Here is a 25,413-nt window from a genome sequence, read left to right on the forward strand (position 1 = left end):
CTTGGGAAACGTGGGTTTCACCATCCGGGGTCTGGATCTTCACAGAAGGGAAGCCAGGGATAGACAACTTTCAAGTGCAGGTACCGCTGGGAAGATGGAGCCATGGAGGGATTTGCCAGGATTGGACTGTGTCTTCCAGCTGGCGGGGGTCCACAGCATGGAGAGGACCGAATGTGAGGTGGCTTGGAGGACGGACTGGCCATCAGAGAATTGGATGCCTGGTTTATTATTATTTTTATTTATTTATTTTTAATGTTTATTTATTTTTGAGAGAGCGTGAGCAGGGGAGGAACGGGGGGGGGGGGGCAGAGGATCCATAGCGGGCTCCACGCTGACAGCCCGATGTGGGACTCAGACTCATGAACCACAAGATTGTGACCTGAGCCAAAGTCCGATGCGCAACTGACTGAGCCACCCAGGTGCTCCTGGATGCCTGGTTTAAAAGATGTCCCCAATTTGTTCTCAGGCACCCATCGGGAGGGACAGCAGCCAGGTTCTACTCCGGCTCTGGTGCCCGTTGGGACAGACCTGGGACAGACAGATACCTCCCACAGCCTGGCTTGAGTTGAAGGTTCTGTCATCTTTTTGTGGTTTGGTGGGGGTGGGGAGCAGTCTCCCGTGAGCCCTGGCAGACTTTGAACTGGCCCTGGTTTCTGGGGTCTTCAGAATTTGTAGTCATTTATCACCTGGCCCTCAGAGCTGAAGCCAAACGAAGTTCCATTTTCATGCCCTTATCTCCATGGAACCTTCAAGGCACCCCTTTTGAGAGGCCGTGGTTCTAGCATCTCCCCTACAGCTGGCTCTGAGATCATGAGAACACCTACGTTTGTAGAGCACCGTACCAGGCAATGTGCTGAACACGACTGTTACTTAAACCTCATGACAACCCTAGAAGCTAGGCTCGATTATGAACTCCATTTAACTGATGAGTAAAACGGAGGCCTGGAGAGGTCAAGTAACCTGCACAAGGTCACATAGGTAGTAAGCCATGGAGCCAGGGTGTGGATCGTGCCACAGGTGCTTGCAGATGCCTCATCAGAGAAAGTTTGGGTGAACGTAACAGTCCTGGCTCTCACCCTCCCCTCTGTTCTGCCTTGCCCCCACCAGCTCCAGGATCTTCTGAGCCACCCCTGAGCTAACTGGAGGGGCCTGCCCATCCCTAGCCCTAGCAAAGGGGGCTCAGCCTCCAGGGGAACAGAGGCAGCCTTGTGGTGGGAGCTCCCCGCAACTGCCAGCACCACTCCCCCTTGGTTGGGTCTGTTTCAACACCCCAGAGCAGCACATTCCATTCTGTAGCACAGCTGGGGGCTGGGGATTCCGGATTCCCCTGGCCGCCTGCTTTCTTCAGGGCCCCAGCAGAGCCTGCTGTCTGGGCTGGGACACTGGGTCCCAGCCACACACATTCCAGCAGCAACCACCCCCCACGTTGGATTTGCCAAGGAGTGAACTTTAGCCAGGATTACAGCCGACTAAACAGTTGTGGGATGTGAGCTTCCTTTGTGGGGCTCAAGAGGCTGGATGCTGATGGGGCTGAGAGGGGAGGAGGGGTTGGGGGTGGGCTGCTTTAGGAGTCAGGAGAAAAGCCGCCGCCGTCTGAGGCAGGCTTCTCTGCCGCTGTCATGGCCCCTGGAGGGGGATCTGAGCAGGGCTCCCAGAAATCTTCCTGTAAGGCAGGGCAGCAGAGGCATTGTACCCCACCCCCGCTGGGCTTCGCCCCCAGTAGTATAGTGGTTAAGAGCAGGGAGTCAAATCCTAGTGCCACCACTATGTACCAGCTGTGTGTCCTTCAGTAAGTTAATTAACTTCTTTGAACCTCAGCCTTTGAACCTCATCATTAAAATGGGGATAATAATAGTACCTACTTCCAAAGGGTGTTGGCAGGATTAAATTATAATACCAAAGTGCCTGGGGTAGTGCCTGCCACCCAGCATGGACTTGACATTTTTTGATTGCTAGTATTATGTCTTCTCCCCTCCATTGGCTTACATCGCACCTGGGTGTGTATTTTCTGAAGCAAACTCCCAAGTGTAGGTTCTGTCCTCCTGAAAGTAACAACTCCAGGTAGGTAAGATGTTCCTGTCTTTTCCCTGCCTTTTTGCCAGTAGCGTTTCTTAGTTAACCAATCAGGAATGTACTGAGCACCTATGATGTGTAGGCACTGTGCTAGCTAGGTCAAGGCCTTTGGTTAATAACAAATATTAAACTGATAAGAACAGATACTACACTTGATCTTAGCCAAAAGGCCGAGAAGCGATTATAACAAATATTATCATTTAATGAACACTTTCCAAATGCTGGGCACTGGCTCCAGGAGCTTTTCATATATTTCCCTATTTTTTCAGCCACCCTGTGAAGTAGACATTATTGCTCCATTTTACGGTGTTCCCAATGTCACATGGTATCTAAGTCACAGGATTGGAACCCAGAACTGGGCTCTCCTACCTCTTTTCACCTGATCCTGAGCATTTAGCAGCCTGCCCCAAATCCTTCCTGTTCTTTATCGGAACTCTGAGTTTGCACCCGGCCGAAACACTTGACTTCCTCTGCTCCCTTGCAACTAGGGATGGCCACGTGACTCCGTTCTGGCCGAGGAGCTACGTAGTGGAAATCTACCAGGTGGGACTTGGGAAATTACTGTTTTCCTGATCAAAAGGGCCAGGGGCAGCTGACGGGCTGCTTTTGCTTGAAGCCCTTCCCTGCCCTGCTGCCTGGAATGTGGTCGAGAAGTGGGGAGGAGGAGGCAACCACGAGAACAGAAGCCACCCCTGGCAGGGCAGGAAGACAGAATGAGCCAGGGACATGGACCTCCCACCAGCCCATCTCCAGACCTCTCGTGTGGAGCAGCCCCACCGTTTCTTGGGGTTTCTGTCAGAGGCAGCCGTTCACCGACACACAGCCCAGATGCTCGCCGGGCAGCACCAGCTGTCTGTCTCCAGGCCGGCCAGGAGGGAGCATGTTGTGACTGAAGGAAATGAAGGGTGGGCTCAAGCCGCGTGGGGCTTTGCCCGGTCTTTGGAAGGATTCTTCTTGGTCCCAGGGGAGAGACTGCCGGGAGGGTCCCACAGCAGATGTCGGGAGCAGAGCAGAGAGCAGGGCTTGACCCCTGTGTGGGGGGCGGGGGAGGAGTGCTTTACTGGGGCTTCCCAGGATGGGCTAAGGGAGCCTCTCCCCAACCGCCGCCTCTCACTGGCTGCCAGCACCTGACAGAGGTCGCTATTGTGCTCTAGCCAGAAGTTGCTTTGAGTCCTGTGTGTTCAGTGGAAAAATAATCCCTGGTCCTGGTTGACCATAGAAGTGTCCGTAAATATTTGGTCGGGGTAGGAGTTTGGGAGACAAGGGGCAGATTCAGGGAGCTGGAGGGCTCTGGGTGAGGGTGGGCGGCAGCGGCTTCCTCAGAGCTGAGGACAAACAAGCAGGCCTCTGCTGCTCCTGACCTGTGGTGAGGCCACCTGACTGCCCGGGGAGGTGATTTACGGGCAGGCTGTCAGACCACCTGTTAGCTTCCCCTGGCCCCACAGCAGAATGTGGGCCCTTTGGCCTGCCTCACTTCTCTGTGGCAGCCTGCTTCTCTGAGAGCCCTGGAAGCCAAGGTTCTCCTCACAGGACGCGCCCCATTGTCTTGGAGGAGCGGGGAGCCTGGACTGGACTTGGCAGCTGTACACACTGTCGCTGGTGAGGAAAGCTGCTCTGGGGTGTCCCGGCCCCCTGCCCTGGGTACCTCTGCCTCGTCGCTCGGCTTTTCTGACAAACCCCCGGGATTTCCTCACACCACCCCTTCCCTGAGTAGCAGGAGCCCGTTGCCTCCATTTTAAGCCTTCTCCCCTCCCTGCCCCATTCAGTTCACGGTAGCGGCCCGCGTGTGCTCTGAAGTCACTGAAGAAGCCCCTCGGTTGTTATAGCCACTTCCTTCCCACACGCAGGACCAAGAAGCTCCAAGCCTGAGGTAACCTCAGCCCCTCACCCTCCTGCCTCAGCGGCTGGCTTATCTAGATCAAGGTTTTCAACACAGGCGGCATCCCACCCTGGAGAGCATCTAGAGATTCAGATTTCCGAGCACCCTCCAGAGATCCAGATTTAATTGCATAGAGTGGGGCCCAGTGTTTTGCAAAAGCTCTCTAGATTTGAAGGTTTATGTGTCAAAATGCAGATTCTGATACAGCAGGCCTGGGGTGCCCCCCCTCCCCCCCAGCTTGTATTTCTAACCAGCTCCCAGGGGATACAGATTCTCTGGTCCCTGTAGCACAAGTCTATACCATTATCCCTACAGTTCAGGATCAGTGCCCAGTGTGTGTGTGTGTGTGGGGGGGGGGGGGGGTGGGTGGTGGGGAGCAGGGGGTCTGAGTGCTGAAGGGGTAGGAGAGACATGTTTAGACCCCTGGCTCTTCAGAGTAGTTTCCTGTGCTCCAACCTTCTTGGGATCTGAGGGCAGACATTGTCAGGGAGATGTGGCAGGATTGTGAGAGCCTTTTGACCATGGGAGAAGGCTGGGGATCTTGGCATCTACCTCTTCAGGAACAAAAGGAGGGCCATCTCCATCCCTCACTTAGTGATGCGGATGAGAAGGGTGCTCTCAAGGGATCTTACAAGAACATGGGCATTGCTCTTAGGCGTTCCAAGTATGCCTGTGTGGACAGGCCATGGGTTATGACAAGGGCCTCTTCCTAAAAGTCCCTTCTGACCCTCCCTCTCTCCACCTCTGGGGACCAGCTGACAAAGAAATAACTTAGTCAAAACCAACTTATTTTTCTTTGATTTAATTAAAAACTTAAAAAAAAATTAAAAACCAAACCTTGCCTGCAACTAATCTAGTACCTATGGCCTTGCTGCGTAGCAATAATTTACTCATCATCAGGGTAAAAGGGACATGCGGAGGCTGAGGGATGAATCCCAAAAAGCAGCCTGTGGGAGGGGGTCTGGGCTGGGCTTCTCCAGTCTAGCTGGAAGGGAGAGGGGAAGAGATGGGGAAGGTGGGGGAACTGTAGCTGGAAGGTGCTACGACCCTAATGCCCCTCCTTTGGGGGGGCTATGATGACACGAGGGAGCAGTGGGGGTGGGGGACTGGCCCCCAAGTAGCTCAGCCTAATAGACTTTCTGAGGCGAGGCCTCCCCACCAACAGAGTGGAGCTGACAGCATGGTCTGTTCTGGAAGCCACCTCGTGAGGCTGCTCAGAGCCCCTCTATGCTTCCCTTGCTCTCTCCTCCCACCACCTACTTTCTGAAACCCTGAGCTTTCAAATGAGAAAGCTCTGCTCCTAAGAGAAGTCCCCAGGGACTCCAGAACCCCTCAGTCAAGGACAGCTCAGGTTCCATGCCCATTCCTTAGGGCCTGTGCTGGTAAGAGCTCTGCTCTGCATGGAACCGCTCTCTGTCAGGGCTGGGTCAGCCTGGGAATAGAGGTGAGGCCAGATGGGCAGGAAGAGAGAGAATGCCCCAGGGGTGGGGACAGAGAGCAAGGCACAGCTGGGTGGATGGGGCAGGGAGGAGCGTCCTTCAGTGGGGTTCAGCAGCCCCATAGAAGAAGGGGTAGTAGAGGGAGCAGGGGTAGGAGAACATGAACTTGACTGCGAATTTCATCTCCTTATTCTTCTTGTCCCAGCGGTAGACGGCCATCAGCAGCAGCTGTCCGTCCACCTTACGGCCCATGACCAGGAAGCTGCCGGCCAGGCTGTCCAGCTGTGGACAGGGGCAGCTGGCACCATTCTTCATGTGCAGCACCAGCCTCTTGGTGTCCTTGCGCTTCAGTGGGCCTGGCTTGAGCAGCTTCTTTTTTTTCTGGGCTCCAATCAGCTTCCGGTCCCCATTCTCTATCTTGATCTCCTTGATGCGCATCTTAACCACTGTGTGTGGGGTGGGTAGACAGAGGGACCGTGTGAGAATGGGCAGGTTTGCTCCGGCTGCTGGTGGCCCCACAGTTGGTGCTCAAGCCTGAAGTTCCAAGCCTGGGTCTTGGGAAGGTGGGCTTATATGGGTACATTTTTGAAGCTCCTATCATGTGCTAGACTTTCACCGGCACTATCATGTTTCAGCCTTGAGCTATGGTGGGGGGGAATGAGGTTAACCCCAGAGCCCCTGCCTTTCCATGAACCAAGTGCAGGGTGGACAGCTCCTGGTGGGGAGTGGAGTAGGGTGTTGGGGTCCCCAGGAAATACCGCAGGTGGAGCTGCCCAACTGGAAGGGGAGGTTTGGTGGGGGGCGGGGTCCTTGTGACAGAGGGAGGCTGGACTTCATGATCTCTGGGGGTGCTTTGAAATGTGATTTCTGGCTCTGTGTGTGTGTGTGTGTGTGTGTGTGTGTGTGTGTGTGTGTGTGTTTGGAGCAATGATGGGCTGATAAATGTTTAACAGCTGGCCCTAGGGAGGGGGCCCGCTCTGTAGCATGTGCTGGTTCCCATGGGGTAAATCCCCCCACCATGGCCCACCGCATCACAGAGCACTAGGTCGGGAAGTGTGCACAACCAGCTCTTGCTGGTGCAAACACACCACTGTAATCTGTGTGACTGTAGAATGGGTTCGGAGTGTGATGTGTGGTGCTGTGTATTTTATTTATTTTTTTTTTTTTATTTTTTTTTATTTTTTTAATTTTTTTTTTTTTTAACGTTTATTTATTTTTGGGACAGAGAGAGACAGAGCATGAATGGGGGAGGGGCAGAGAGAGAGGGAGACACAGAATCGGAAGCAGGCTCCAGGCTCTGAGCCATCAGCCCAGAGCCTGACGCGGGGCTCGAACTCACGGACCGCGAGATCGTGACCTGAGCTGAAGTCGGACGCTTAACCGACGGAGCCACCCAGGCGCCCCTGGTGCTGTGTATTTTAAGTATGAGAGTATTTCTGTGGTGTGTCTGGAGTGTGAATGTAGGGGTGAGCGTCGGGGAGGTGGTTGAAGGCCTGAGTGGTCGGGGTGATCAGGACATTCAGGGTGGCTGCAGAGAGCTTCATACAGTTGGGGACTGGGAGTCTGGAACATGGGGGTCACTTGGGCTAGTCTCCCCTTCTACAGGCATCTGGATCCCCCATCTCTGTGAGGAGCCAGGGAGATGCCAGAGAATGATTCTGTCCACCCAGGGAAGGAAACTTATAAAATCTTTCTATCTCTCTCTTTCTCCCCTTACCCCCTCTCTTTCCCTCTCTCGGATACACACATACCTTGCAATAGTAGTAATCTCTTTACAAACAGACTAACAACATAAAAGACTTGCTGAACTAAGGATTTCATTGCTATCTCTTTTTTACAGACAGGGAGGCTAAGACACAAAACAGGAGTCAACTTGGCAAAGGCCACATGCTGGGTCGTGTGGGCCTGACTAGACTTTGCTCACTGTCCCAGGAGTGGAGAGGCCCCAGGACGAAGCCGTGGGACAAGTGACTGCAGCTCGCCTGGCCAGCGGTGCATCGGGTACCAGGCCGAGGTGCCCCAGGGACGAGGGTGCTGTACTTCCACCCTGGGGCCCATCTCTCCCCCGGGTGCCCCCATCCATCTCTGGGCTTAGCCTGCTTCTCCTAAAGGGAATCTAGCCCTGGAGGCCCCTCTGTGGGCCAGTGCCAAGGGAGGACTGGAGGAGCCCTGGCCAGGGATGGTTTCTGGGCCCATGGACCATGGCCTTGAGGGGCTTCTGAAGCCCCTGAGATAACCTGCAAAAAGAGCTGCATTTCTCTGGGGAGAGGGTTCATGGCCCTGATCAGATTCTAAGAGGAATCCACGATGCAGAAACTGTTAGTATTCAGTGTGATGGTTGTGGACGTGTGTGTGTGTGTGTGTGTGTGTGTGTCAAGGAGAGGCACTGGGGCAGTGGCCATGTGGGCTCCACACTCACCGAAGTCGCTGGAACACATCTGTTCCATGAGGCCATCGGCACTGTGCTCCATTTCACACTGGGCACAGATCTTGGTCACTGTGAAGAGAGAAGCAGGGGTGGAGACGAGGGAGGCTCATGAGGGGATCAGAGTTCAATAAACCACTTAGAGCCCAGGCTAATGACTGAAGAGCCACCTCCCCCTGCCAAGCCTCCACTCTGTCATCAGGAACTGGGATGACGGTACCGATGGTCACTGAGGGGTTGTGAGGTTCAAAAGAGATAAGGTTGCATGGGGACAAAACTGTCCCAGTGGGCACCACTGCTCCATGGCCCTGGCAACTGCAACCATGACGTGGGCTGTCTTCTAAACTTTGTTTCATTTAATCCTCAGACTATGAAGTATTACTCTTCAAGAAAAGAAAACTGAGGTCCAGAGTGGCTACCCACTCTGCAAAACTATTGAGAAGTGAGTGTAGGACTCAGGATTTGAGGCTCCCAGGCTAGTGCTGCAGTAGGGGTAATCTGCAGGGGCTTTCTAGGAACACAGGTCCAGGAAGGTGGGGGACAGTGACACTGCCAGGACAGGGACTGTGGTAAACTGAGGGGACCACCCTCTAAGGTGGGTGGCTTAGCGTGGCCAGAACTTCTGATTTTTCCAGGGAAGCCACAACTCTTAATTTTTATATGAAATATTTTGTTTTATTGGCCACACACACGCTTTGGGCTGCCTCTGGTTCTCAGGCCACCACACAGCACCTGACCTCTGTCCCATGTCTCTGCCTCCAGGTAGGTGCCCCATCACAGGGGAAGGTGGGCTTCAAAGAGGGCAGGACTGTGCGAGCGGGGCCAGGTGGGGTTCCGAGCCTGGGATTTCCCTGCCTTACAGGCTGTTAATATTGGGGTTCCAAGGAAACCAGAAAAAGGAATCATGCCAGGATCCCTGTTAGGGACTGCACTGTCTCTGCTTGAGCTGGCTGTCTCTCCCCTGCTTCCTGACCCCAGCACAGGGTATTTCCCTTCTCTCCACACACTCCACACCCAGTCTCAGGACCCCTACCTGACTCTCAGGAGGGGACGTGGGGGTGCAGGACCAAGGGCTGTGTGGGTGAGGCGAGCCCTGAGGGGGTGGGTAGGGTGGTCAGAGGGGAAAGCAGTGCTGCCTCCTGGGGAAGTTGCAGCATCAGGGGCTCCTTAGACTCCTGACAAACTGCCCAGACACAGCTCTCCTGCTCATGCCGCTGTTTATTCCCCGGTCTGGTGCCCAGCCCAGGCTTACTCTGCTTGGAAGGAGTTTGGCGTTTGGGGTGGGCCATGGGGCGCACAGGGAAGGGAGGCTGAGGCCAGGGAGAGATTAGGGGTAATGGGACTGGGGGCGGTTGGGAGGTGGCACGTAGGATCTCACGGGTTTCTGGAACCTGAGCTGGCTTCCTATATTACTTATGGGAAAACCGAAGCTCCAAGTTCAGCAGCTCTCCCAAGGGCTCCTTGTCAGTGGCAGATGCTGGCAATCTGCTCTTTCTTCCTGCATTGAGCTTTTACCCCAAGGCCTCCCAACCTGGGGGATTGGGGAAGAGAGTGGGAGAATTTGGGGTTCCCAGGTGCAGAAAATGGGGGGTGTGAGTGTTGGGGGGTGGAAACCATAGCCCAGGAGCGTGCTTACCCCAGTCTTCGCTAAACCCCTTCCCCCCGCCCTTCTCCCTTCCCGAGGTCCCAACACGGGATGGGAGTGATGCTTGTTTTGGTGCCCTGGGGTCCAGAGCTGTGGAGGAGGTGAACGGGCTTGGGCATTGTTTAGCGACCCTGGGCATTCTTGGGCTTAGGCCACAAGGCATTTATGGGGATGCCCCAGGATGGGGGGACAGCATTGGGGCTACCCAGGGATTCCAGAGGTTTAGGAAGGTGGGCGCTGCCAGGGACCCCAGGGGCGTCTTCAGGAACGGAGTTGGAATGGGGAGAACCCGCGAGCTTTGTCCAGAGCCTGGGAAGGCACTAGTCTGGCAGTGTGTGGGAGGTGGGAAGGCTGGAAGGCTGTGGGGGACAGTTCCCGGGGTACGCAGGGCTGAGCGAAGGCGGTGTGTGTGTGTGTGTGTGTGTGTGTGTGTGTGTGTGTGTGTGTGGTGGGGTGCCATCTCCGGGAGGCTAAGGGCCCAGCTCGCGGGCGCCCGGGGCTGTCGGAGCGCGCGGGGGCGAGGGCGGCGGCGGCGCTACCTGGAGGCGCGGTGGCAGGCAGGTGTCCGAACTGCACAGCGATGCAGAGGTCGTTGTCCAGGGGGAACTTGTGGCAGTGCAGCATCTCGGGCCAGGGGAAGCCGTAGGCCTCCATGAGCGGCGCGCAGCCGGCGCGCACGGCCTCGCACAGCGAGCGGCACGGGTAGATGGGCCGGTCGAGGCAGACGGGCGCGAAGAGCGAGCAGAGGAAGACCTGCGTGTCCGAGTGGCAGCGCTTGGCCAGCAGCGGCAGCCAGCTGCTCGCCTGCTGCTTCACCTCGGCCAGGCTCTCGTGCTCCAGCAGGTTGGGCAGCCGCATGCGCTTGTAGCCCACGGTGTGGCAGAGCGGCAGGTCGGCGGGGATGTCGAGGCACTGCGGCGGCTTGGAGTACGAGCGCCCGTGCAGCGGCTCGGCCTGCCAGCCGTAGTAGTACTCCTCGCCGCGCGCCGGCGCCCCGTGAAGCGCCCCCAGCAGCAGCGCCAGCGCGGCCGCCCGCGCGCCCCCCGCCGCCGCCCGCATGGCTGCGCACACCCCGGCCTCTCGGTGCGCGGCGCCCCCAGCTGCCCCGGCGCGCGCCCGCCGCCCCGCCGCTCCCCTGCAGCCGCCGCCGAGGTGGCCCGAGTGCTCGGCTCCCGGGCGCACCGAGTGATCCTGGCGCCTCCCACCTCGGGGCTCCGGGCCCGGCCTCGCCGCGCGCCCCAGCCAATCTCCGGCCGCCCGGCCCCCCGGCCCCGGCGGGGAGTCGAGGTGGAGCCCCCTCGGCCCCTCCCGCCGGCTCCCGCGCGTCCCGCCCCGCGCCGGCTCGCGCGCCCCTCTCTCGCGCACCGGCTCCCCGGCCTCAGCGCGGGGCCGGCCTCGCGCCGCTCCCGGGGCGTCCTCACGTCCCTCGCCTCCCTGGGCATTACGTCGCAGGTCGAGTTCTCCATCCTTCCTCCTTATCTCCCTCCGCCACAGCCTCTCCTGTTCCTTTTCTCACTCACTTCACTTGCTTATCTGTCCGTCTCGGCCTTTCCCCCTCCGCTCTGTTTTCTCTTCCCTGACACCTCGGTTCTCCTTTCTCCTGGCGGGAGGCTCCTGGCTGCCCACACCCTCCTGCTCCAGGAGGGCAGTTCTTCACCCGTCCGATCTCGAGCATTTGTCTGAACTCCCCCTGGTGCCCGGCACTGTGCTGGCTGCCGGGGAATCAGAGATGGATCTGACCCAGGACTTCCCACCTCCAGGGACATCGTAGCCTAGTGGGGGCGCAGGTAATCATAACTGCCATTCATGGAGCTCCCAGGGCCGTACACACGGCGCAGTACTTCACGGCTTTATCACCTACTATTTCTATTGCTAGTTAATGCTTATTGGATCCTTACTGTGTCTGTTCTAAGCACATCGCATAGGTTACCCTGTTTAATTCTCAGAGCAATGCTATAATAAGGCGAGTGGGTAGTTATTATCCCCACTTTACAGATAAAAGTATCCAGGCAAAGAGAAGTTAAGTAAGGATAGGGGCCAGGACTTGAACCCTGGTGGTCTGGTTCCAGAGTCAGAGCCAGGGCACAACCAGGAGGTCTGGATTCGGAGTCTGCAGGCCTACTGGCTATGGGGTGCTTAGGGTGAAGTAACTGGCCCTCAGTCACATAGCTAATAGGTGAAGGAGCCAGAATTTGAATCCAGGCTTGGGCTCCAAAGAGGCCGGGGCTTAAGTACTCTGCCCGAAGGTAATTTCCAACCCAGGACAGGAATGGCTGTGGGAGGAGGAAGGAATTGAGGATATCCAAGGAGGCATCAGAGAGGAGGCATTCAGGAACCCCATGTTTGCCCCCTGCCTTCCATTGGCTTTCGTGTGGGAGGAGCCTTTGGAGGGAGGCTTGGGGGTGGGGAAGCTTCTTCTTGAGAGCCTGACCTGAGACCTGACCTCCCCGGTCTTTGGTGGGGAGGTCCCCTGGGAATGTGTCTCGTAGGAAGGCTTGGGGAAGTCTGGGGCTTGGGTCTGTGCTTGCCCCTTCCACTCTTGCCCTTATACCTCCTACCCCCATCCTCCTGACTGTTTCCAGGGCTCCTGTCTTCCCATGGATCTGTCCTTCCTGTGGTAGTGGAGACGGGTGAGGGGCCACTCTTCCTAATGTTCAGCAGACACACATGAAGCCCCTACTATGTGCAAGGCTTGGGGTGTGGTGTACACACCACAGATGGGATGCTTTATCTGATCTGGTTGTGAAAAAAAGACAAAAGGCAGGACAGAAGAAACAGAAGCAATTCAGCAGATGGAGCCCAGGGTGGGAAATGATGGCTTTTGATGTCCAGGACGACCTAGTTGGGTTCAGGTGAAACAGGCAGAGGACCTTTGCCCTCCTTTCTTCCTCTCCCAACCCCCAGCATGAAGAGGTTCTGTGGATGAAAAGCCAGAAGGTACAGGACCTCTCCCTGCAGGCCCAGGCAGCGGAGTGTAGTAATGGTACAAGAACCAGGACTTTGCAGACAAAATGAGCCAGGTTGAAGTCCAAGTGCACTTTTGCTGAGTGACCTTGGGCAACGACTTAGCCATTCTGACCATCCATTTTCTTGTTTGTAAATGGAACATTCTCAGTAGTTATTGCGAGGGGCCAAGAAAATGACGCATGGAAAGAAAGCCCCCTGCATAATGCCAGCGTATAATAGGCACCTAGGAATGTTAGATCTCTAAGAAATGTATGACTTTAGGGTAAGAATGTGATGTGTGTTCTGAAGGCTTCCTTGGCCTTGGCTCTGGTCTGGGGCTCTGAGCAGCGATGCTGTTCTCTGTGCTCCAGTTCGCTCTCATCCCTGATTCAGGCTTGGCAGGGTTTCTGCACGTCAGGGAGGTGTGGTCCTGGGCACTGGCAGGGAGTGTTGGCGCCCCCCAAGTGGTCGTGCAAGGTGCAGGCTCCCTGGGCAGCTGGTCGCCTGTGCTGTTCTTGGCGTCCCAGTGCCCGGCCTGTTCCTGTTGCTGGTTACGTAAGAACTGTGCAAGGCCTAAGAGCCAGGTGAGTCTGTACCCGGCAGCTCACAGGCTTCTAAGGGCAGAGGGGCCGAGCTGGGAGCCTCCTGGAAGGGGAAGATGGGCAGTCTTTGCCCGACAACTCTGCCTTGGGGACTCCCAAGACTCCCTGACATGTGAGATTAAGGAGGGAAGGCCTTCGCAGGAATGAAGCCTAGGTGGGGGCTGTCAGGAAGAGCCCTCTCTCCAGCCAGGTCAATGGGTCACCCTGGCTCTGTGGCCCGGGCAGGGAGGAGGCTGCACTCTGATGTCATGTCTTTTCCTGATGAGCCTGTTCCAGGGCCTAGGCAGCTGTGGGGAACGCTTGGCGTGCTGGGCATCTGTCCATCTTGGAGCTTCTGCAGTCTGTCCAGGTGCACGTTTCCCCGAGGTGATTGAGGGACCGTTCGTTCAAAAAAAAAAGCATATCTGTGGTTTGTCGTGAGCAAAGGTCTACATAGATGCCTGTTAGATCAAACTTGTTAGTTATGTTAGCAAATCTATGTTTTTCTACTTTTTTATTGCCTACTTCAGTGATTCTCCAAGTGTGGTCAGGGTTCTCCTGAGGGGCCCCAAGTCCCTTTAAGGGAATCTACAACTGTCAGAATTGTATGCAATTCAGAGATTCACTCTAAACAAGATAGACTAATGGATCTTAAGGTAACAGGGTAAGAAAAGTTTATTGATATGGATTCGGATGCTACATTACAACCAACATTTAAGGAACTGTCACATGGCAGGTTTTTAGTAGTATCAAAGAAGAATATGTACAATATCTGAAAAGGCTGTTGAAATATTCTATTTTGCAGCTACATTTCTATGTGAGGCCAAATTTTCTTCATATGCTTCAAGCAAAACAACACGTAACAACAGATTGAATGCAGGAAGAGGTATGAGAATCTAAATCTATTAAACCAGACATGAGAGAGATTTGTAAAAATCAAGACAATGTCACTCTTTTCACTATTTTTTTTTTGTTTTGTGAAATATAATTATTTTCCACAGAATTTGTTATTTATGTTAACATATAAGAGGTTTATTTTTGTTATTTTAAATGGGCTAATAAATAAAATTTCCCTCAGTTTTAATTTTAAACGTGTAAATATTGGTAGGTATAAAAGCATATAAACAAAAGGTCTTTAATTAATCTAAAAACCTCAATCACTTTTAAGAGTATAAAGGGTTCCTAAGACCAAAAATTTAAGAACTGCCAGTTTACATATTTCCTTCCTTCCTTCCTCTTTCCCTCCTTCCTCCCTCCCTCCCTCCCTCCCTCCCTCCCTCCCTCCCTTCCTACTTTCCTTTCCCTCATTCCTCCCTCCCTTCCTTCCTCCATTCCCTCCTTCCTTTCCCTCCTTCCTCCTTCCCTCCTTCCTCCCTTCTTTCCTTCCTCCCTCCCTTCCTTCCTTCCATCCTCCCTCCCTCCCTCCCTCCCTTCCTTCCTCCCTCCCTCCCTTCCTTCCTCCCTTCCTTCCCCTCCTTCCTCCTTCCCTCCTTCCTCCCTTCCTTCCTTCCTCCCTCCCTTCCTTCCTTCCTCCCTCCCTTCCTCCCTCCCTCCCTCCCTTCCTTCCTCCCTACCTTCCTCCCTACCTTCCTTCCTTTCCCTCCTTCTTCCTTCCTTCCTTCCTTCCTTCCTTCCTTCCTTCCTTCCTTCCTCCCACCCTCCCTCCCTCCCTCCGTCTCTCTCTTTCATAATCCCTACACCCAGGGTGGGACTGGAACCCAAAACCCTGAGCTCAAGAGTTGCATACTCTACTGACTGAGCCAGCCAGGCACCCCTATTCTATTCATTTCTGATAGAGGTGTATAAAATCTACTTTGATTGTGGGTTTTCCTTTTTTTTTTTTAATCAATTTTGCTTTATATACTTTGAAGCTATGTTGGGAGCATAAAGTTTCATGACAACTATATGTTCTGGTTGGATTATAATTTCCATCTGTATGAGATAGCCTTCTTCATTCCTTTTAATGCTTTGGTCTTGGGAATAATAATTCCAGGAACCAACATTTAACTAGAGCCTGCTGTGGGCTGGGCATATACATGAAATAGTCTCAGTCCCTGTCCATGTGGAGAATGTGGACACACAAAGGCAACGTAGTGTGGCAGGAAGAATCTGGGCTTTGAGTCAGACTGACTGGTGGTGAATTCTGAGCACTTGCTAGCTGTGTGTCCTTGGGCATACGTCTCTTGAGCTTTGAACCTTAATTTCTTCACGTGTAGGATGAGGTGAAGAACGTTTATTTCCTGGGTGTTAGTGAAGACCTACTGAGGGAAGGGAGGAGAGGAGCACCCAGCATAGTGCCTGGCATCCGGTAGCTCTGTGATCAGTACTATAATGGAGCCATGAGCGAGAGGTCTGCCCCTCTCATGTCTCTTACAAGGCCCCCAGGGAGAGGCAGTGCATGACAGTGGGGAGTGCACCAAGCTTGGATTCAGAAGATTCAGTTGTGTGTTTTCAACTCAGTAGGAAGTCCCCTCCCCCCACACACCCTGAGTCTCATCTGGGGAGACACCCAGTGTCCTCATCTGGGAAATGGGGAGGATCACCTCTGCTTTACATTCTCCATGGGGCCATCTTGATGATCAAATGAGATAATGAAGAGGAAGAGAGTTGAGATGATGATGGAGGTGAGGCTGGCTTTGTCCTTGGCTCAAGGCCAAGGACCTCTTCTGTCCCGGTCTGTGAGGAGGTCCTGCTGGCACAGGCTTGCCTGCCTCCCGGGAGGGCTGGGATGCCCAAAGCATTGAGACAGAGCTAGCAGGGACCCATTGTTGTCCCCCAGCGTCTCCTCCCCTCCCATTGCCTAGAAGAGGAAACTAGAACTTGGCCTTCCTGGCTCCCAGCCCAGTGCTCTTCCTACCACACCTATAACACTGTTTTACTTTCCATCATTTAGCTTTGTTGACTGCAAAGTCAACATCTGTTGCAGAGTCCCAGCTCTGCAGAGTCTTCCTGCTGCACAACCTATGCTCTGGGAAGCAGTTCAGAAGGGCCTATCTGGGATCTCTGGGTGCCTTCTAGCAGTGGGGGCCTGGTTGCAGAGGGGCTGGATCTGGGCCCGCTGTCATTGAATCAAATGGCCAGGGAGACAAGTCGCAGTCCTTCCTTCTATGACCCTGGACACCAGCAGGCACACTGGTTGTCCTGGACCTCGGGGGAACAAAAGCAGAGACCAAGCACGTCTTGGACCTGGGGCATGTCTGGCTCTAAGAATGCCTGAAATGCAAAAGAAAGCATGCAGGTGGGCTTTGCTAACATTCTCAGGACAGGGCTGGGGACAGAGAGAAGGCTCTTCTTTTCTCCCTGGGTTCCCAGCACACCTGGGACCCCCAGGGTCTGGCTAGTGGGTAACCCTGGCTAGAGAGGCAGCCAGATGTTCCGGTTAAGACCATGAACTCTGAAATGAGACTGGATTCTGATTTCAGTAATGCTGCCTGACCTTGGGCAGGTTATTTAACCTCTCTGGGCTTCAGCTTTCTCATCTGTAAAGTAAGGATAATAACAAGAATTCCTTTTTGGAGTACATAGAGGATTAGAACTCATTTAACAATTGCTCACAGCAGTGCAGACTGGAAGAGCTGTCTATATAGCTGCTAGTGAATACTATTGAACATTGACATGACAATGGTCTTCAGAGGCTGTCACCAAATTATGTGGCTCCTCGCTCCTCAATTTCTCTTAAATCCGCCTGTGCTCTCCCTCCTCCTGACTTGTCTTTCCTCACTGCTGAGGGCTGTCCTCTGGTCCCGTTGTTTTCCTTGCTGCAGGAGAGAACTGACCATTTCACACTGCTAACCTGCTGGCCTCTCCCTTACGCTCAGGACCCTTAGTTGCTCCAGTTGCCTTTAGCATAAACTTCTTCCCAAGACTTTAGTGGGCCAGGCCTCCTCCTTGGGCTTGCACATAGAACCTGAACCCCGGCGCCCCCCCCACCCCCCCACCCTCCCTCCTCCGGCGGCCTCCTCACACTGGTCATCATAGTACTGGGTTTATTTTCTCAATTTCGGGCATCCCCAGAGACAGAGTGCTGCACAAGGGCAAGAGCTTGTCTTGTTCGTCTCCATTTCTCTAGTTCCTCGTACACCGCCAGTCATGTAGTAGGTGCTCAGTAAATGTTGCATGAATGAATGACTGAACGGGTGGATGAATACTTGGTGGGAGGACGTGGCTGAAGAAGGGAGTCTTCGGAGCCAGCCGGGCTCAGGCTGGAGCCAGCTTCCTTTAAGCTGTTTTGGTCTCTGTTAGAATTCTTGGGGGGCTCAGGGAAGATCAGCAGGGCTATAGGGTGACTGTGGACGAGTGGAGTAAATTGAGAAGCATTTCATGCTTGCTGAGGGATTGGGGGTGATGGACGAGCACTTACGCTCATGTTGACTTCCCTCCCTCCCTCTTTCCCTGTCCTCTCCTGAGCACTTGTTTAGGGCATCCTGGGTGCCTGGTATTAGGCTCTGTGCTTTCCCATACATTATCTCATTTAATTATACACTGCGAGGTAGGTATTATTACCCCCAATTAATATGAGAAAACTGAGACCCAGAGAGGTTCAGTAACTCGCTTCTAATCACACAGCCAAGAAGTCAAAACTTGAAGACTGGACTTCCCTTTGTGGCTGCATGTGAGAAGTGGCTGGGGGGAGTTGCATCTTGTTGAGCACTGACCCCAACTGTCTTGCAGAGGAGGAGGGCGCTAGGGCCAGAGTGAGGCTTCCACGGGACTCAGGTAACTGAGGCTGCCTTAGGTTTGACCCTGCTGGCCAGGCCACTGCCCTTGGGGAGCTCAAGATCTAGAGGGGCCGCCAGGCAACGAACAAAATTCACGAATAGTTTATAATCACAACTACAGCGACTTCTTGGTTGGGATGTAGAGAGGTACCCCAAAGCCTCCTCTTTGTGGGAAGGAGAATGAGCACTGGACACAGAGTCAAAGGCACCTATTATTAGGCTTCGCCTCTACCATTTATGGACTGTGGGATTCGGGTGAGACACGACTACCCGTGCTTTAGTTTCCCCCTCTGCAAACAAGGACTTTCTACTGCAGATGCGTGGTAAGATTACATGAGAAGTACCTGAAGGTGCTGAAAACTGCTGGGGTGAAAGTGGTCAGAGTTTGTGCAATCACGGGAGGGAGCCTGCGCGTGGCCCCCCGCTCTCTCGGCTCCAGCTGTGGCTATACGGGCCCTCAGGACCCCAGGTTTAGAAAACGTTTCAGTTGAAAGCTATTCACTATTCCTGTGGTTCCTGACCATCAGGGTCTGTGAAGGCACTATTGAAGGTTCATAAACTGTTCTCCACGTTTCCCCAAATCAACACAGAACGGCTCATTTAACCGTAAATAAAACAACGGATTGCTTTGCTTTGGGCTGGAATTACAGGCTCTCAGGATGGAAGGCCTTCTCTCGCTGAACAGGAGTAGATTGGCAGTCCATGCATCTTTGATTAATTTAAAAAACAGAGACTGGGTGAGGGAAGTGAGTGGCCAAGCAAGGGGAACTGTAGGTCAGAGAGGCCCCAGGGGCCTTTGTGCTCAGGGTGTAGGAAAGGAAGTCAGGAAGCCCCCAGGAGGTGCTGGAGGGCAGGACTGCAGAGGGGAAACCCAGGGCAGGAGTGGTAGGGGTGGGGGCCAGCTGTTGGGGCACCCTGGGCAAACAATGGCCTCATTAAGGAGAGGGTGTTGGTGGGGAGGAGCCCAGCAGGGCCAGAGAATCTCCAATCCCCTACCCTGGCCAATGGAGCAATTGTCCTCTGTTAGGAGGGAGCTGGGGCCTGGGCCTGGGAACTGCTGGGTGCTTGCCCTGAGGGCCACTGAGGTGGTCCCAGCCTCTTTGCCTGGATTCAGAATGGCTCCTCTGTGCTCAATGCTTAGCTTCAGGCTACCTGGTCCTAGTGCTTCCAGCTGGTGGTTCAGGGTGCAGGTGCTCGTACAAGGCTCTCTGAAAAAGGGCCCCTGCTTCCCTCCTGCCCACTTCTGGAATACTGAGGCCTGACTAGGTCGGTCTGAGGCTCAGCCCAGGTTTTGTGGCTCTCCTGTTCTCCACTTGTGTGCTGCACTGTGGCCTTGGGCTGGTTGCTTGACTTCTCAGGTCTCAATTGTTTCACCTATAAAGCTGGGGAGCATTAGGCTCAAAGTACGCAGCTGCATGGAGAACCTGCCCCACCCTGCCTGGGTTTGGTTATCAGGAACCCCGGGGCTGATACCGGCATTTAAATGGGCAGGGGCCAGGGATGCCTAACTCCTGCAGTGTCCAGCCCAGCCCTTCATGACCAAGAGTTGTCCTGCCCCAAAGGCTGATAGAGACCCTGTGGAGAAGTGCTCATAAATCAATGCTTTTCATCGTTGGTGTTTTTAAAGTAAGGCAACTCTGTTTTCAAACGATGTGGCTTGTGGGAACTCAGCAGATAAAACAGATGAGGGCTGGGGCGGGGCCCAGAGCCTACCCACAGAGCATTCCCAGACCCCACAGTGGCTCCTGTCCAGTGTGAATTCTCTCCAGGGCCTCATGTGTAGGCTAGGCCCGATTTGGCTGCTCTGGGTGTTCTGACTGATTGGTGGGCATCTATTCTCAGCCATTGGACATCTGCTAAGATCAGGCAGTGTCTGCACTGTGCCTGTCATTATGCCTTACCTCTGCATATGCACCATGGTTTGTTTGATTTTGTTTAATTGATAGAGAGGTACGGTGGGCAGGCAGATGAGATTTGGGGTTAACTTCCTATGGTTGTAAATTGTCCTTGGCTTCCTTGGTCTACCTGGACTAGGCTGGACGATTTGGGCCATCGCAGGGCACACCCACAGCCAGGAGAGGAGAGAGGTTCCCAAATTTGCAGTGGGAAGCAATCACCTTGGAAGCTGGTTAAAATACACGTTCAGATTGTTGCTGAGTTACCTACAGATTTCAGTTCAATACACATCACCCCAGGTGGTCCTTTTTTTTTTTTAAGTTTATTTTTATTTATTTTGAGAGAGAGATAGAGAGCAAGCAGGGAGGGGCAGAGAGAGAGGGAGACAGAATCCCAAGCAGGCTTTGTGAACCATGAACCATGAGATCATGACCTGAGCTGAAGTCAAGAGTTGGACGCTAAACCGACTGGACCACCCCAGGTGGTTCTGAGGCAGTGGCCTGGGGACCAGGATGAGAAACGCTGGCCTCAGAGAGGACACTCAGAGGGGACCTTGCCTGCTCCCCTCTTCCACCCCCCCCCCCTCCCCGCTTGTTGCAGCCTCACTCCAAGGCTCATGGGCCCCCTTGAGGCGGAAATGTAAAAACTCTCCCATCTGGAAGCTTCACACAGCCTGCTTCCTCTGCCTGGGGAGGAACTTGGGTTGGGTTCCTGTCCACCTTACCTTCTCCAGCGTGCAGCGCAGGGGTCTGATGCTCTGATTAATAACAGCATCAGCAGACGGTTCCTCGGCCGGCCAGTGCTGTGCTAAGTGCTTTATCATCTCATTTAAACCTCTCAATGATGCCAAGAGGCAGATGTTCTTATCACCGCCGTTTACAGATGAGAAATCAAAGGTGACTGGGGAACTTGCCTGAGGTCACACAGCTGGGAATCTTCCAGACGGATGGGACTCCACCACATACATTCTAATACAGATGGGGCAGCCATCCTATCCCTCCGTCTGGGATTTCATAATCACCCTTCAGTGAGTCTGGCATGGTGCTGTTATTAGTATTATTATCAGCAGTGACTTGGTTTCGACTTTCCAGAGGTTTGTGCTTAAGGGGAGATCCTCATGGGAACAGTAGTAGAGGACAGCTGGGGTCCTGGTGGGGATAATTCGTCTTTACTGGGTGTCTGGGAGTCACGTCTCTTATCTTGCTTCATCCTTGCAGCAACTGAGGGAGACATGAGCAATCAGTCCCCATTTTGCCAATGAGTAAACTGAGGCCCAGAGAGGTTAGGGGAAGTAAACTGAGTAAGTAAGTAAGTAGGTAAACTGAGTAAGTAAACTGAGTCCAGGTCACCGAGGCAGTAAAGTGAGGAGTTGGAATTGAACAAAACTCTTGACTCTCCCTACATTCCCAGCTTTCTGCCTCCCCAGGAGTCCAGACCGTGCCATGGTCAGGAAAACATTCAGGCCTTTTTAGCCTGAGATGTGCCCCTCCCCAGCCCACCCGGGGGGACTCTGAAGACAGCTCAGGGTCCGCTAGAGACGGAGGTCTGTGCCCTCTTGACCGAGTTCTGTGGCCAGGCAACTTGGGGTCAGGGAAAGGTGCATTCTTTCCCTCCACTCACATTACCCGGCCTCTGGCTTCCTGGAATTTTTGTTAAAATTCCAAATCACTTGGCAATAAGTCAGTCCTCTTCCCCACAGTTTTTGCAAACAGGAACCAAACACCCTTCATCTTCCAGACTGCACACTTTCACACCCTTTCCCGTTTGAAACTGGTGCCAGGGCCCCTTTGGGAGAAAGCAGATCGAGAGGAAGCTGAGGCTGCTGTGTGAGCAGGACAGCCAGATGGCCAGACACTTTAGTTGTTGCTTCCGGGGCCCAGCTCTGAGGGAGGCAGAGAGCATCCCAGACCCGATGCCCGAAGACCCCAGAGCAAGTGCCTGGCCTGCCACTTCCTGTGCAGCCATGGGGTCGCACAGCCCCTCGCTGGGTTGCCCCATCTCTTAATGGAAATAATGCCATCCTGGCGACAGGATCAGAGAAGGGATGTGAAGAGGTGTTATCACCTTGATTTGACTCCCTGAAGGTGAAGATTGTTTAAAAAAACAGCAGTTTTTCCTGGATGGAAATGTTCTGGATCTGTGCTCTCCAGTTCGGTGCCACTGGCCACATGTGGCCGCTGGGCACTTGAAATCTGGCTAGTGCTACCGAGGAACCGAGTTTTTAATTTAATTTAACATTTTTGGTGCGATGAAATTCACATAACATGAAATCAGCCGTTTTGCTAAAGTGAACAATTCAGCGGCACACACAGCCCATCCACAGCATTCTGCAGCCGCCGCTTCGGGTTCTGAAGCATTTTTGTCTCTCCGAAAGGAGACACTGTACACATTAGGCCGTTTCTCCCCATTCCCCCTGCCGCAGCTCCTGGAAACCACCACGCTACTCTCCGTTTTCTCTGTCTCCATGGATTTGCCTACTCTGGACATTTCACATAAATGAAATCATACAGTGCGTGCCCTTTTGCGCTCAGCTTGTATCATGCGTCAGTGTTGCGGTCCTTTCTAATGGCTGGGGAATATTAATGTTATTTCATCTAAATTTAAATAGCCACATGTGGCTGGTGGCTACTGCCCTGGACAACCAGGAAACCTCTTGAATCCTTCTGGGCAAGGGAGGAGATAGAACCTCCAAATGTCTGCTGGTACCTGAAGGGACCCCAGAGGAGCATAGACGGAGCTGGGAGGATGCACAGGCTGGGATGGGTGCCCCAGGCTCCCTAAAGGAGCTCAAAGCTGTGGCCAGTGACTGACATGCTCCATTAACTCTTTCCATCCTTGCAGCTCCCTTGATAGAGCTCTGTCTTTCCATCATGCCCATTTCACAGAGGGGAAGACAGAGGCTCAGAGTGATTAAGTCACTTGCCCAAGGTCACACAGCTGCTAAGTGGGAAGAGATGGGTCTATGAACCCAGGTCTGGTCCCTTTCTAGGCCGATGATCTTCATGAGACTGTCCAGCCTTTTTACCCTGACCCTGGGAGCTGCCCAGATGAAGGCAGATCCAGGACCCCACCTGCACCTGCACAGCTTGAGGCAGGGCTTTCTAGCACCATCCCATGTCAGCTTTTCTGAGCTAAGAACTGCCTCTTTGAGAGTCAGGAAGGAGTGGCTGATGGGACACCTCAGAACAGGATTAGGGAGTAGGCTCCATCAATTCCCCATTGTTCGTGCGTGAGTAGCCTGACCTGTCGGGGCTCCCAGTGCCCTCTTTGGGCCCCCCACTATTAATTGATCTGGGAAAGAGACTCTGTTAATTGCAGACCCAGAGTAAACAGGGCTGGGATAAATGGGGCTGATAGTAGATAGCTTTCCTTGGCTGTGCTGCCCTTTGCCCTTTGGGAAGGGGCAGTGGGAAGAGGCAGACATTCAGGGGAAAGGAGTGGTCCTAAGAATGTCTTTGGAGTGGGGGAGGGAAGACTGAGTTTCTGGGGCCCCTGAGAGTCCATCTGTATGTCCTTCTGGAAATGAAATCCTCTTCTGGGCTCCTTGTTTGCTGTACTTTCATAGCGATGGGGGACGGGGACCAGTGAGACTCTGACATCCATCTCTCTTTATCCCACCCCTCATCCATCTGTCCGTCCATCCCTCTCTCCATCTATCCATCCATGTATCTCTTCATCCCTCCATCCTTCTATCCTTCCTTTCTTCTATTTGTCCACTCCCCGCTTTTACCCAGCTGTTTTTTCCCCCTCTTTCTCATTCCATTCATTTTCCCTTTATTCTATCTATTCATCTGAAAGTCCACTCTCCCTCCCCCCACCCCTCCCTCATCTTCATATCCCTCCTCCCCCCTGCATAGTGACCATATGTTTCTTGAGACAGCTAGGGAAGAGGTAGGTGGGAGTCCTCTGAGCCTCTGGACCCCTGCATGGCCTTGGTGGAGTTAACTGCCTGACTTCAGATGTGCTCAAGGTTGGATGGAGTCTCTCTGTCCCTCTGGGAGGATAGAACCTTGTTCTTCCAGCCTAGGGACCGCATAACTGATTGTCCAAGGGGGGACAGCTTGGGGAGTGAAGGGGGTGCCATTAGCAATCACATCTAGGCAGTGGAGTAACCTGAGACTTCCCTGGGCACAGCAGAGCATCTGGTCCCTCCTCCTCAGTCCTAGCCAGAGAGGGTCTGTGACTCAGGTGTCTTTCTCCTCGAGAGCAGAGCCTGGATTTGGGGATTGGTTCTGTGAGCAGCAACATATGTCAACTTGAACCCCTTGGTCAGAGTGTGGTATCTGAACCCCTTTGGGAGCCCAAAGCCCACATTCCAGTATGACATGGAATAGTCCCAACAGCTTTCCAGAAGTTTCATCCCAGCAATGTTGTGTGGAGGCCAATGCAGAGATTATAATATTGCTTTCACAGATGAAGAAATTGAGGCTGAGTGTAAAGGGGTTTTCTAAAGCCTTATAGCTGGATAAATAAATCCCTAAATCCACTCTGAGGTCACTCAATAAAATAATATCAGACCTAGAACCCTGTTCCCAAACCCCAAACCTAGGCCCATTTTATAGATGGGGCACCTGAGGCTGGAGTGGGGGATGACTTCCAAGTTCGCTCATGGGCTGTCCAGTGGTGGAGACTTTGACTAGCAAAGTGGGGCAGATCAGCCCCAGGGCAGGCACAGGTCCAAGGACTCCAAGAGCTGACAGTAGGAGAATGGAATAATGGTTACCATTTATTGAACTCCTATTAAGTGTTAGGCACAGCTTTGAGTGCTTTACACATTTTGCAGTGACTCAGCCAGTTCAAGCAGGAAAGCAAGATGGCAGCTGGAGAACAGACCCCTTGGTGCCCTCTCCTCCTGCTTCCCGCCCTCTTGCAGACCTCTCAGGTTGATCTGGGGGGCAGAATCTGTCCTCCTGGGGCCCTGCCACTACCCATTAATCCCTAACTGCTGCAGCTGGGAGATAAGATAGCACCAGCCCATTAATCAAGGCAGCCTGGCAGGGAGGGTGGGGGTGGGGTGAGACAACATCACCTCACAGGTGGAGATAAGCCCCCTCCTCCTGGCTCCCTCAGGGGCCGGGGCAGTGGAGGATGCTGGGAAGTTTGGCCTGTGGTTCCAACCCCAGGTGTCAGATGGGTGGCCGGGGCGCACAGTGGGCACTGGGGTAGGCGATACTGGGAAAGGCAGCCCCTATGTGCAGGCTGGACTGAGAGGAGCTGGGAGACCTGGGTTCCAGCTCACTGCTTCCTCGAGTGCCTCTGTTTCCTTAGGTAAGCCACGGCACCTCTCTGGGCCTGTTTCTACGTCTGGAGGAGGGGCAGGGGGTGCTGGACGAGATGATGTGGCGGGGGCTCTTTCTCCGTGAGCATGCTCAGTGACCAAGCACGGAGCGAGGGGTGGGTTCCCCTGATAGCAGGGAGAGGGCAGAAGCACTGCCGTGGCTAAGGGACAGCAGGCTGGGTGGGATTCATCCCAGAACCTGTGTTAGTCACACAGGAGAGAGCACGTGTCTGGGAGCAGTGGTTGGGGGAGGGTGCGGTGGGACAGGAGCAGGGGATGGGCCTTCGGGGGGGGGGGGGCACACAGTATACTGGTTAAACACTTGGAGTTTGATTCAAATCCTGCCCTGTGCGATCTCGAGTGGGTTACCCAACCTTTTGGCACCTCAGTTTCCCCATCTGTACAACGAGGGTGATAGTATTTGCCTCTTGGGGTTTTGTTAGGAGGATAAATGGAAAGTACTTGGCTCCAGGCCTGGCAGATGGCCAGCGCTCGGTAAATATGAGCTATCATTCTTTCGTTCACGGCTAGGA

General features: G+C 53.8%; 1 protein-coding gene and 1 pseudogene across 1 annotated transcript; both read right to left on the reverse strand.

The window, feature by feature from the left end:
* Positions 1-2,144: 2,144 nt before the first annotated feature.
* On the reverse strand, positions 2,145-2,255 carry LOC122202935 (annotated as a pseudogene).
* Positions 2,256-4,361: 2,106 nt separating this feature from the next.
* SFRP5 (secreted frizzled related protein 5) lies at positions 4,362-10,520 on the reverse strand. Its single transcript, XM_042908860.1, has 3 exons — positions 10,001-10,520; positions 7,811-7,888; positions 4,362-5,837 (listed from the first exon to the last, which is right to left on the reverse strand). Exons 1-3 carry the CDS (start codon positions 10,518-10,520, stop codon positions 5,491-5,493), a joined length of 945 nt encoding a protein of 314 aa, XP_042764794.1. The 3' UTR covers positions 4,362-5,490.
* Positions 10,521-25,413: the final 14,893 nt, after the last annotated feature.

Source organism: Panthera leo, chromosome D2, assembly GCF_018350215.1.
Source record: "Panthera leo isolate Ple1 chromosome D2, P.leo_Ple1_pat1.1, whole genome shotgun sequence".
Classification (NCBI taxonomy): domain Eukaryota; kingdom Metazoa; phylum Chordata; class Mammalia; order Carnivora; family Felidae; genus Panthera; species Panthera leo.

What these genes read in the sequence shown, in the direction of transcription:
- SFRP5 (XM_042908860.1), bottom strand. Translation starts at nt 10,520, where the DNA reads ATGCGGGCGGCGGCGGGGGGCGCGCGGGCGGCCGCGCTGGCGCTGCTG. An exon ending in GCCTGCCACCGCGCCTCCAG is followed by an intron (nt 7,889 to 10,000) that starts GTAGCGCCGCCG and finishes CTCTCTTCACAG; the next exon opens with TGACCAAGATCTGTGCCCAG. An exon ending in GATGTGTTCCAGCGACTTCG is followed by an intron (nt 5,838 to 7,810) that starts GTGAGTGTGGAG and finishes CCCCACACACAG; the next exon opens with TGGTTAAGATGCGCATCAAG.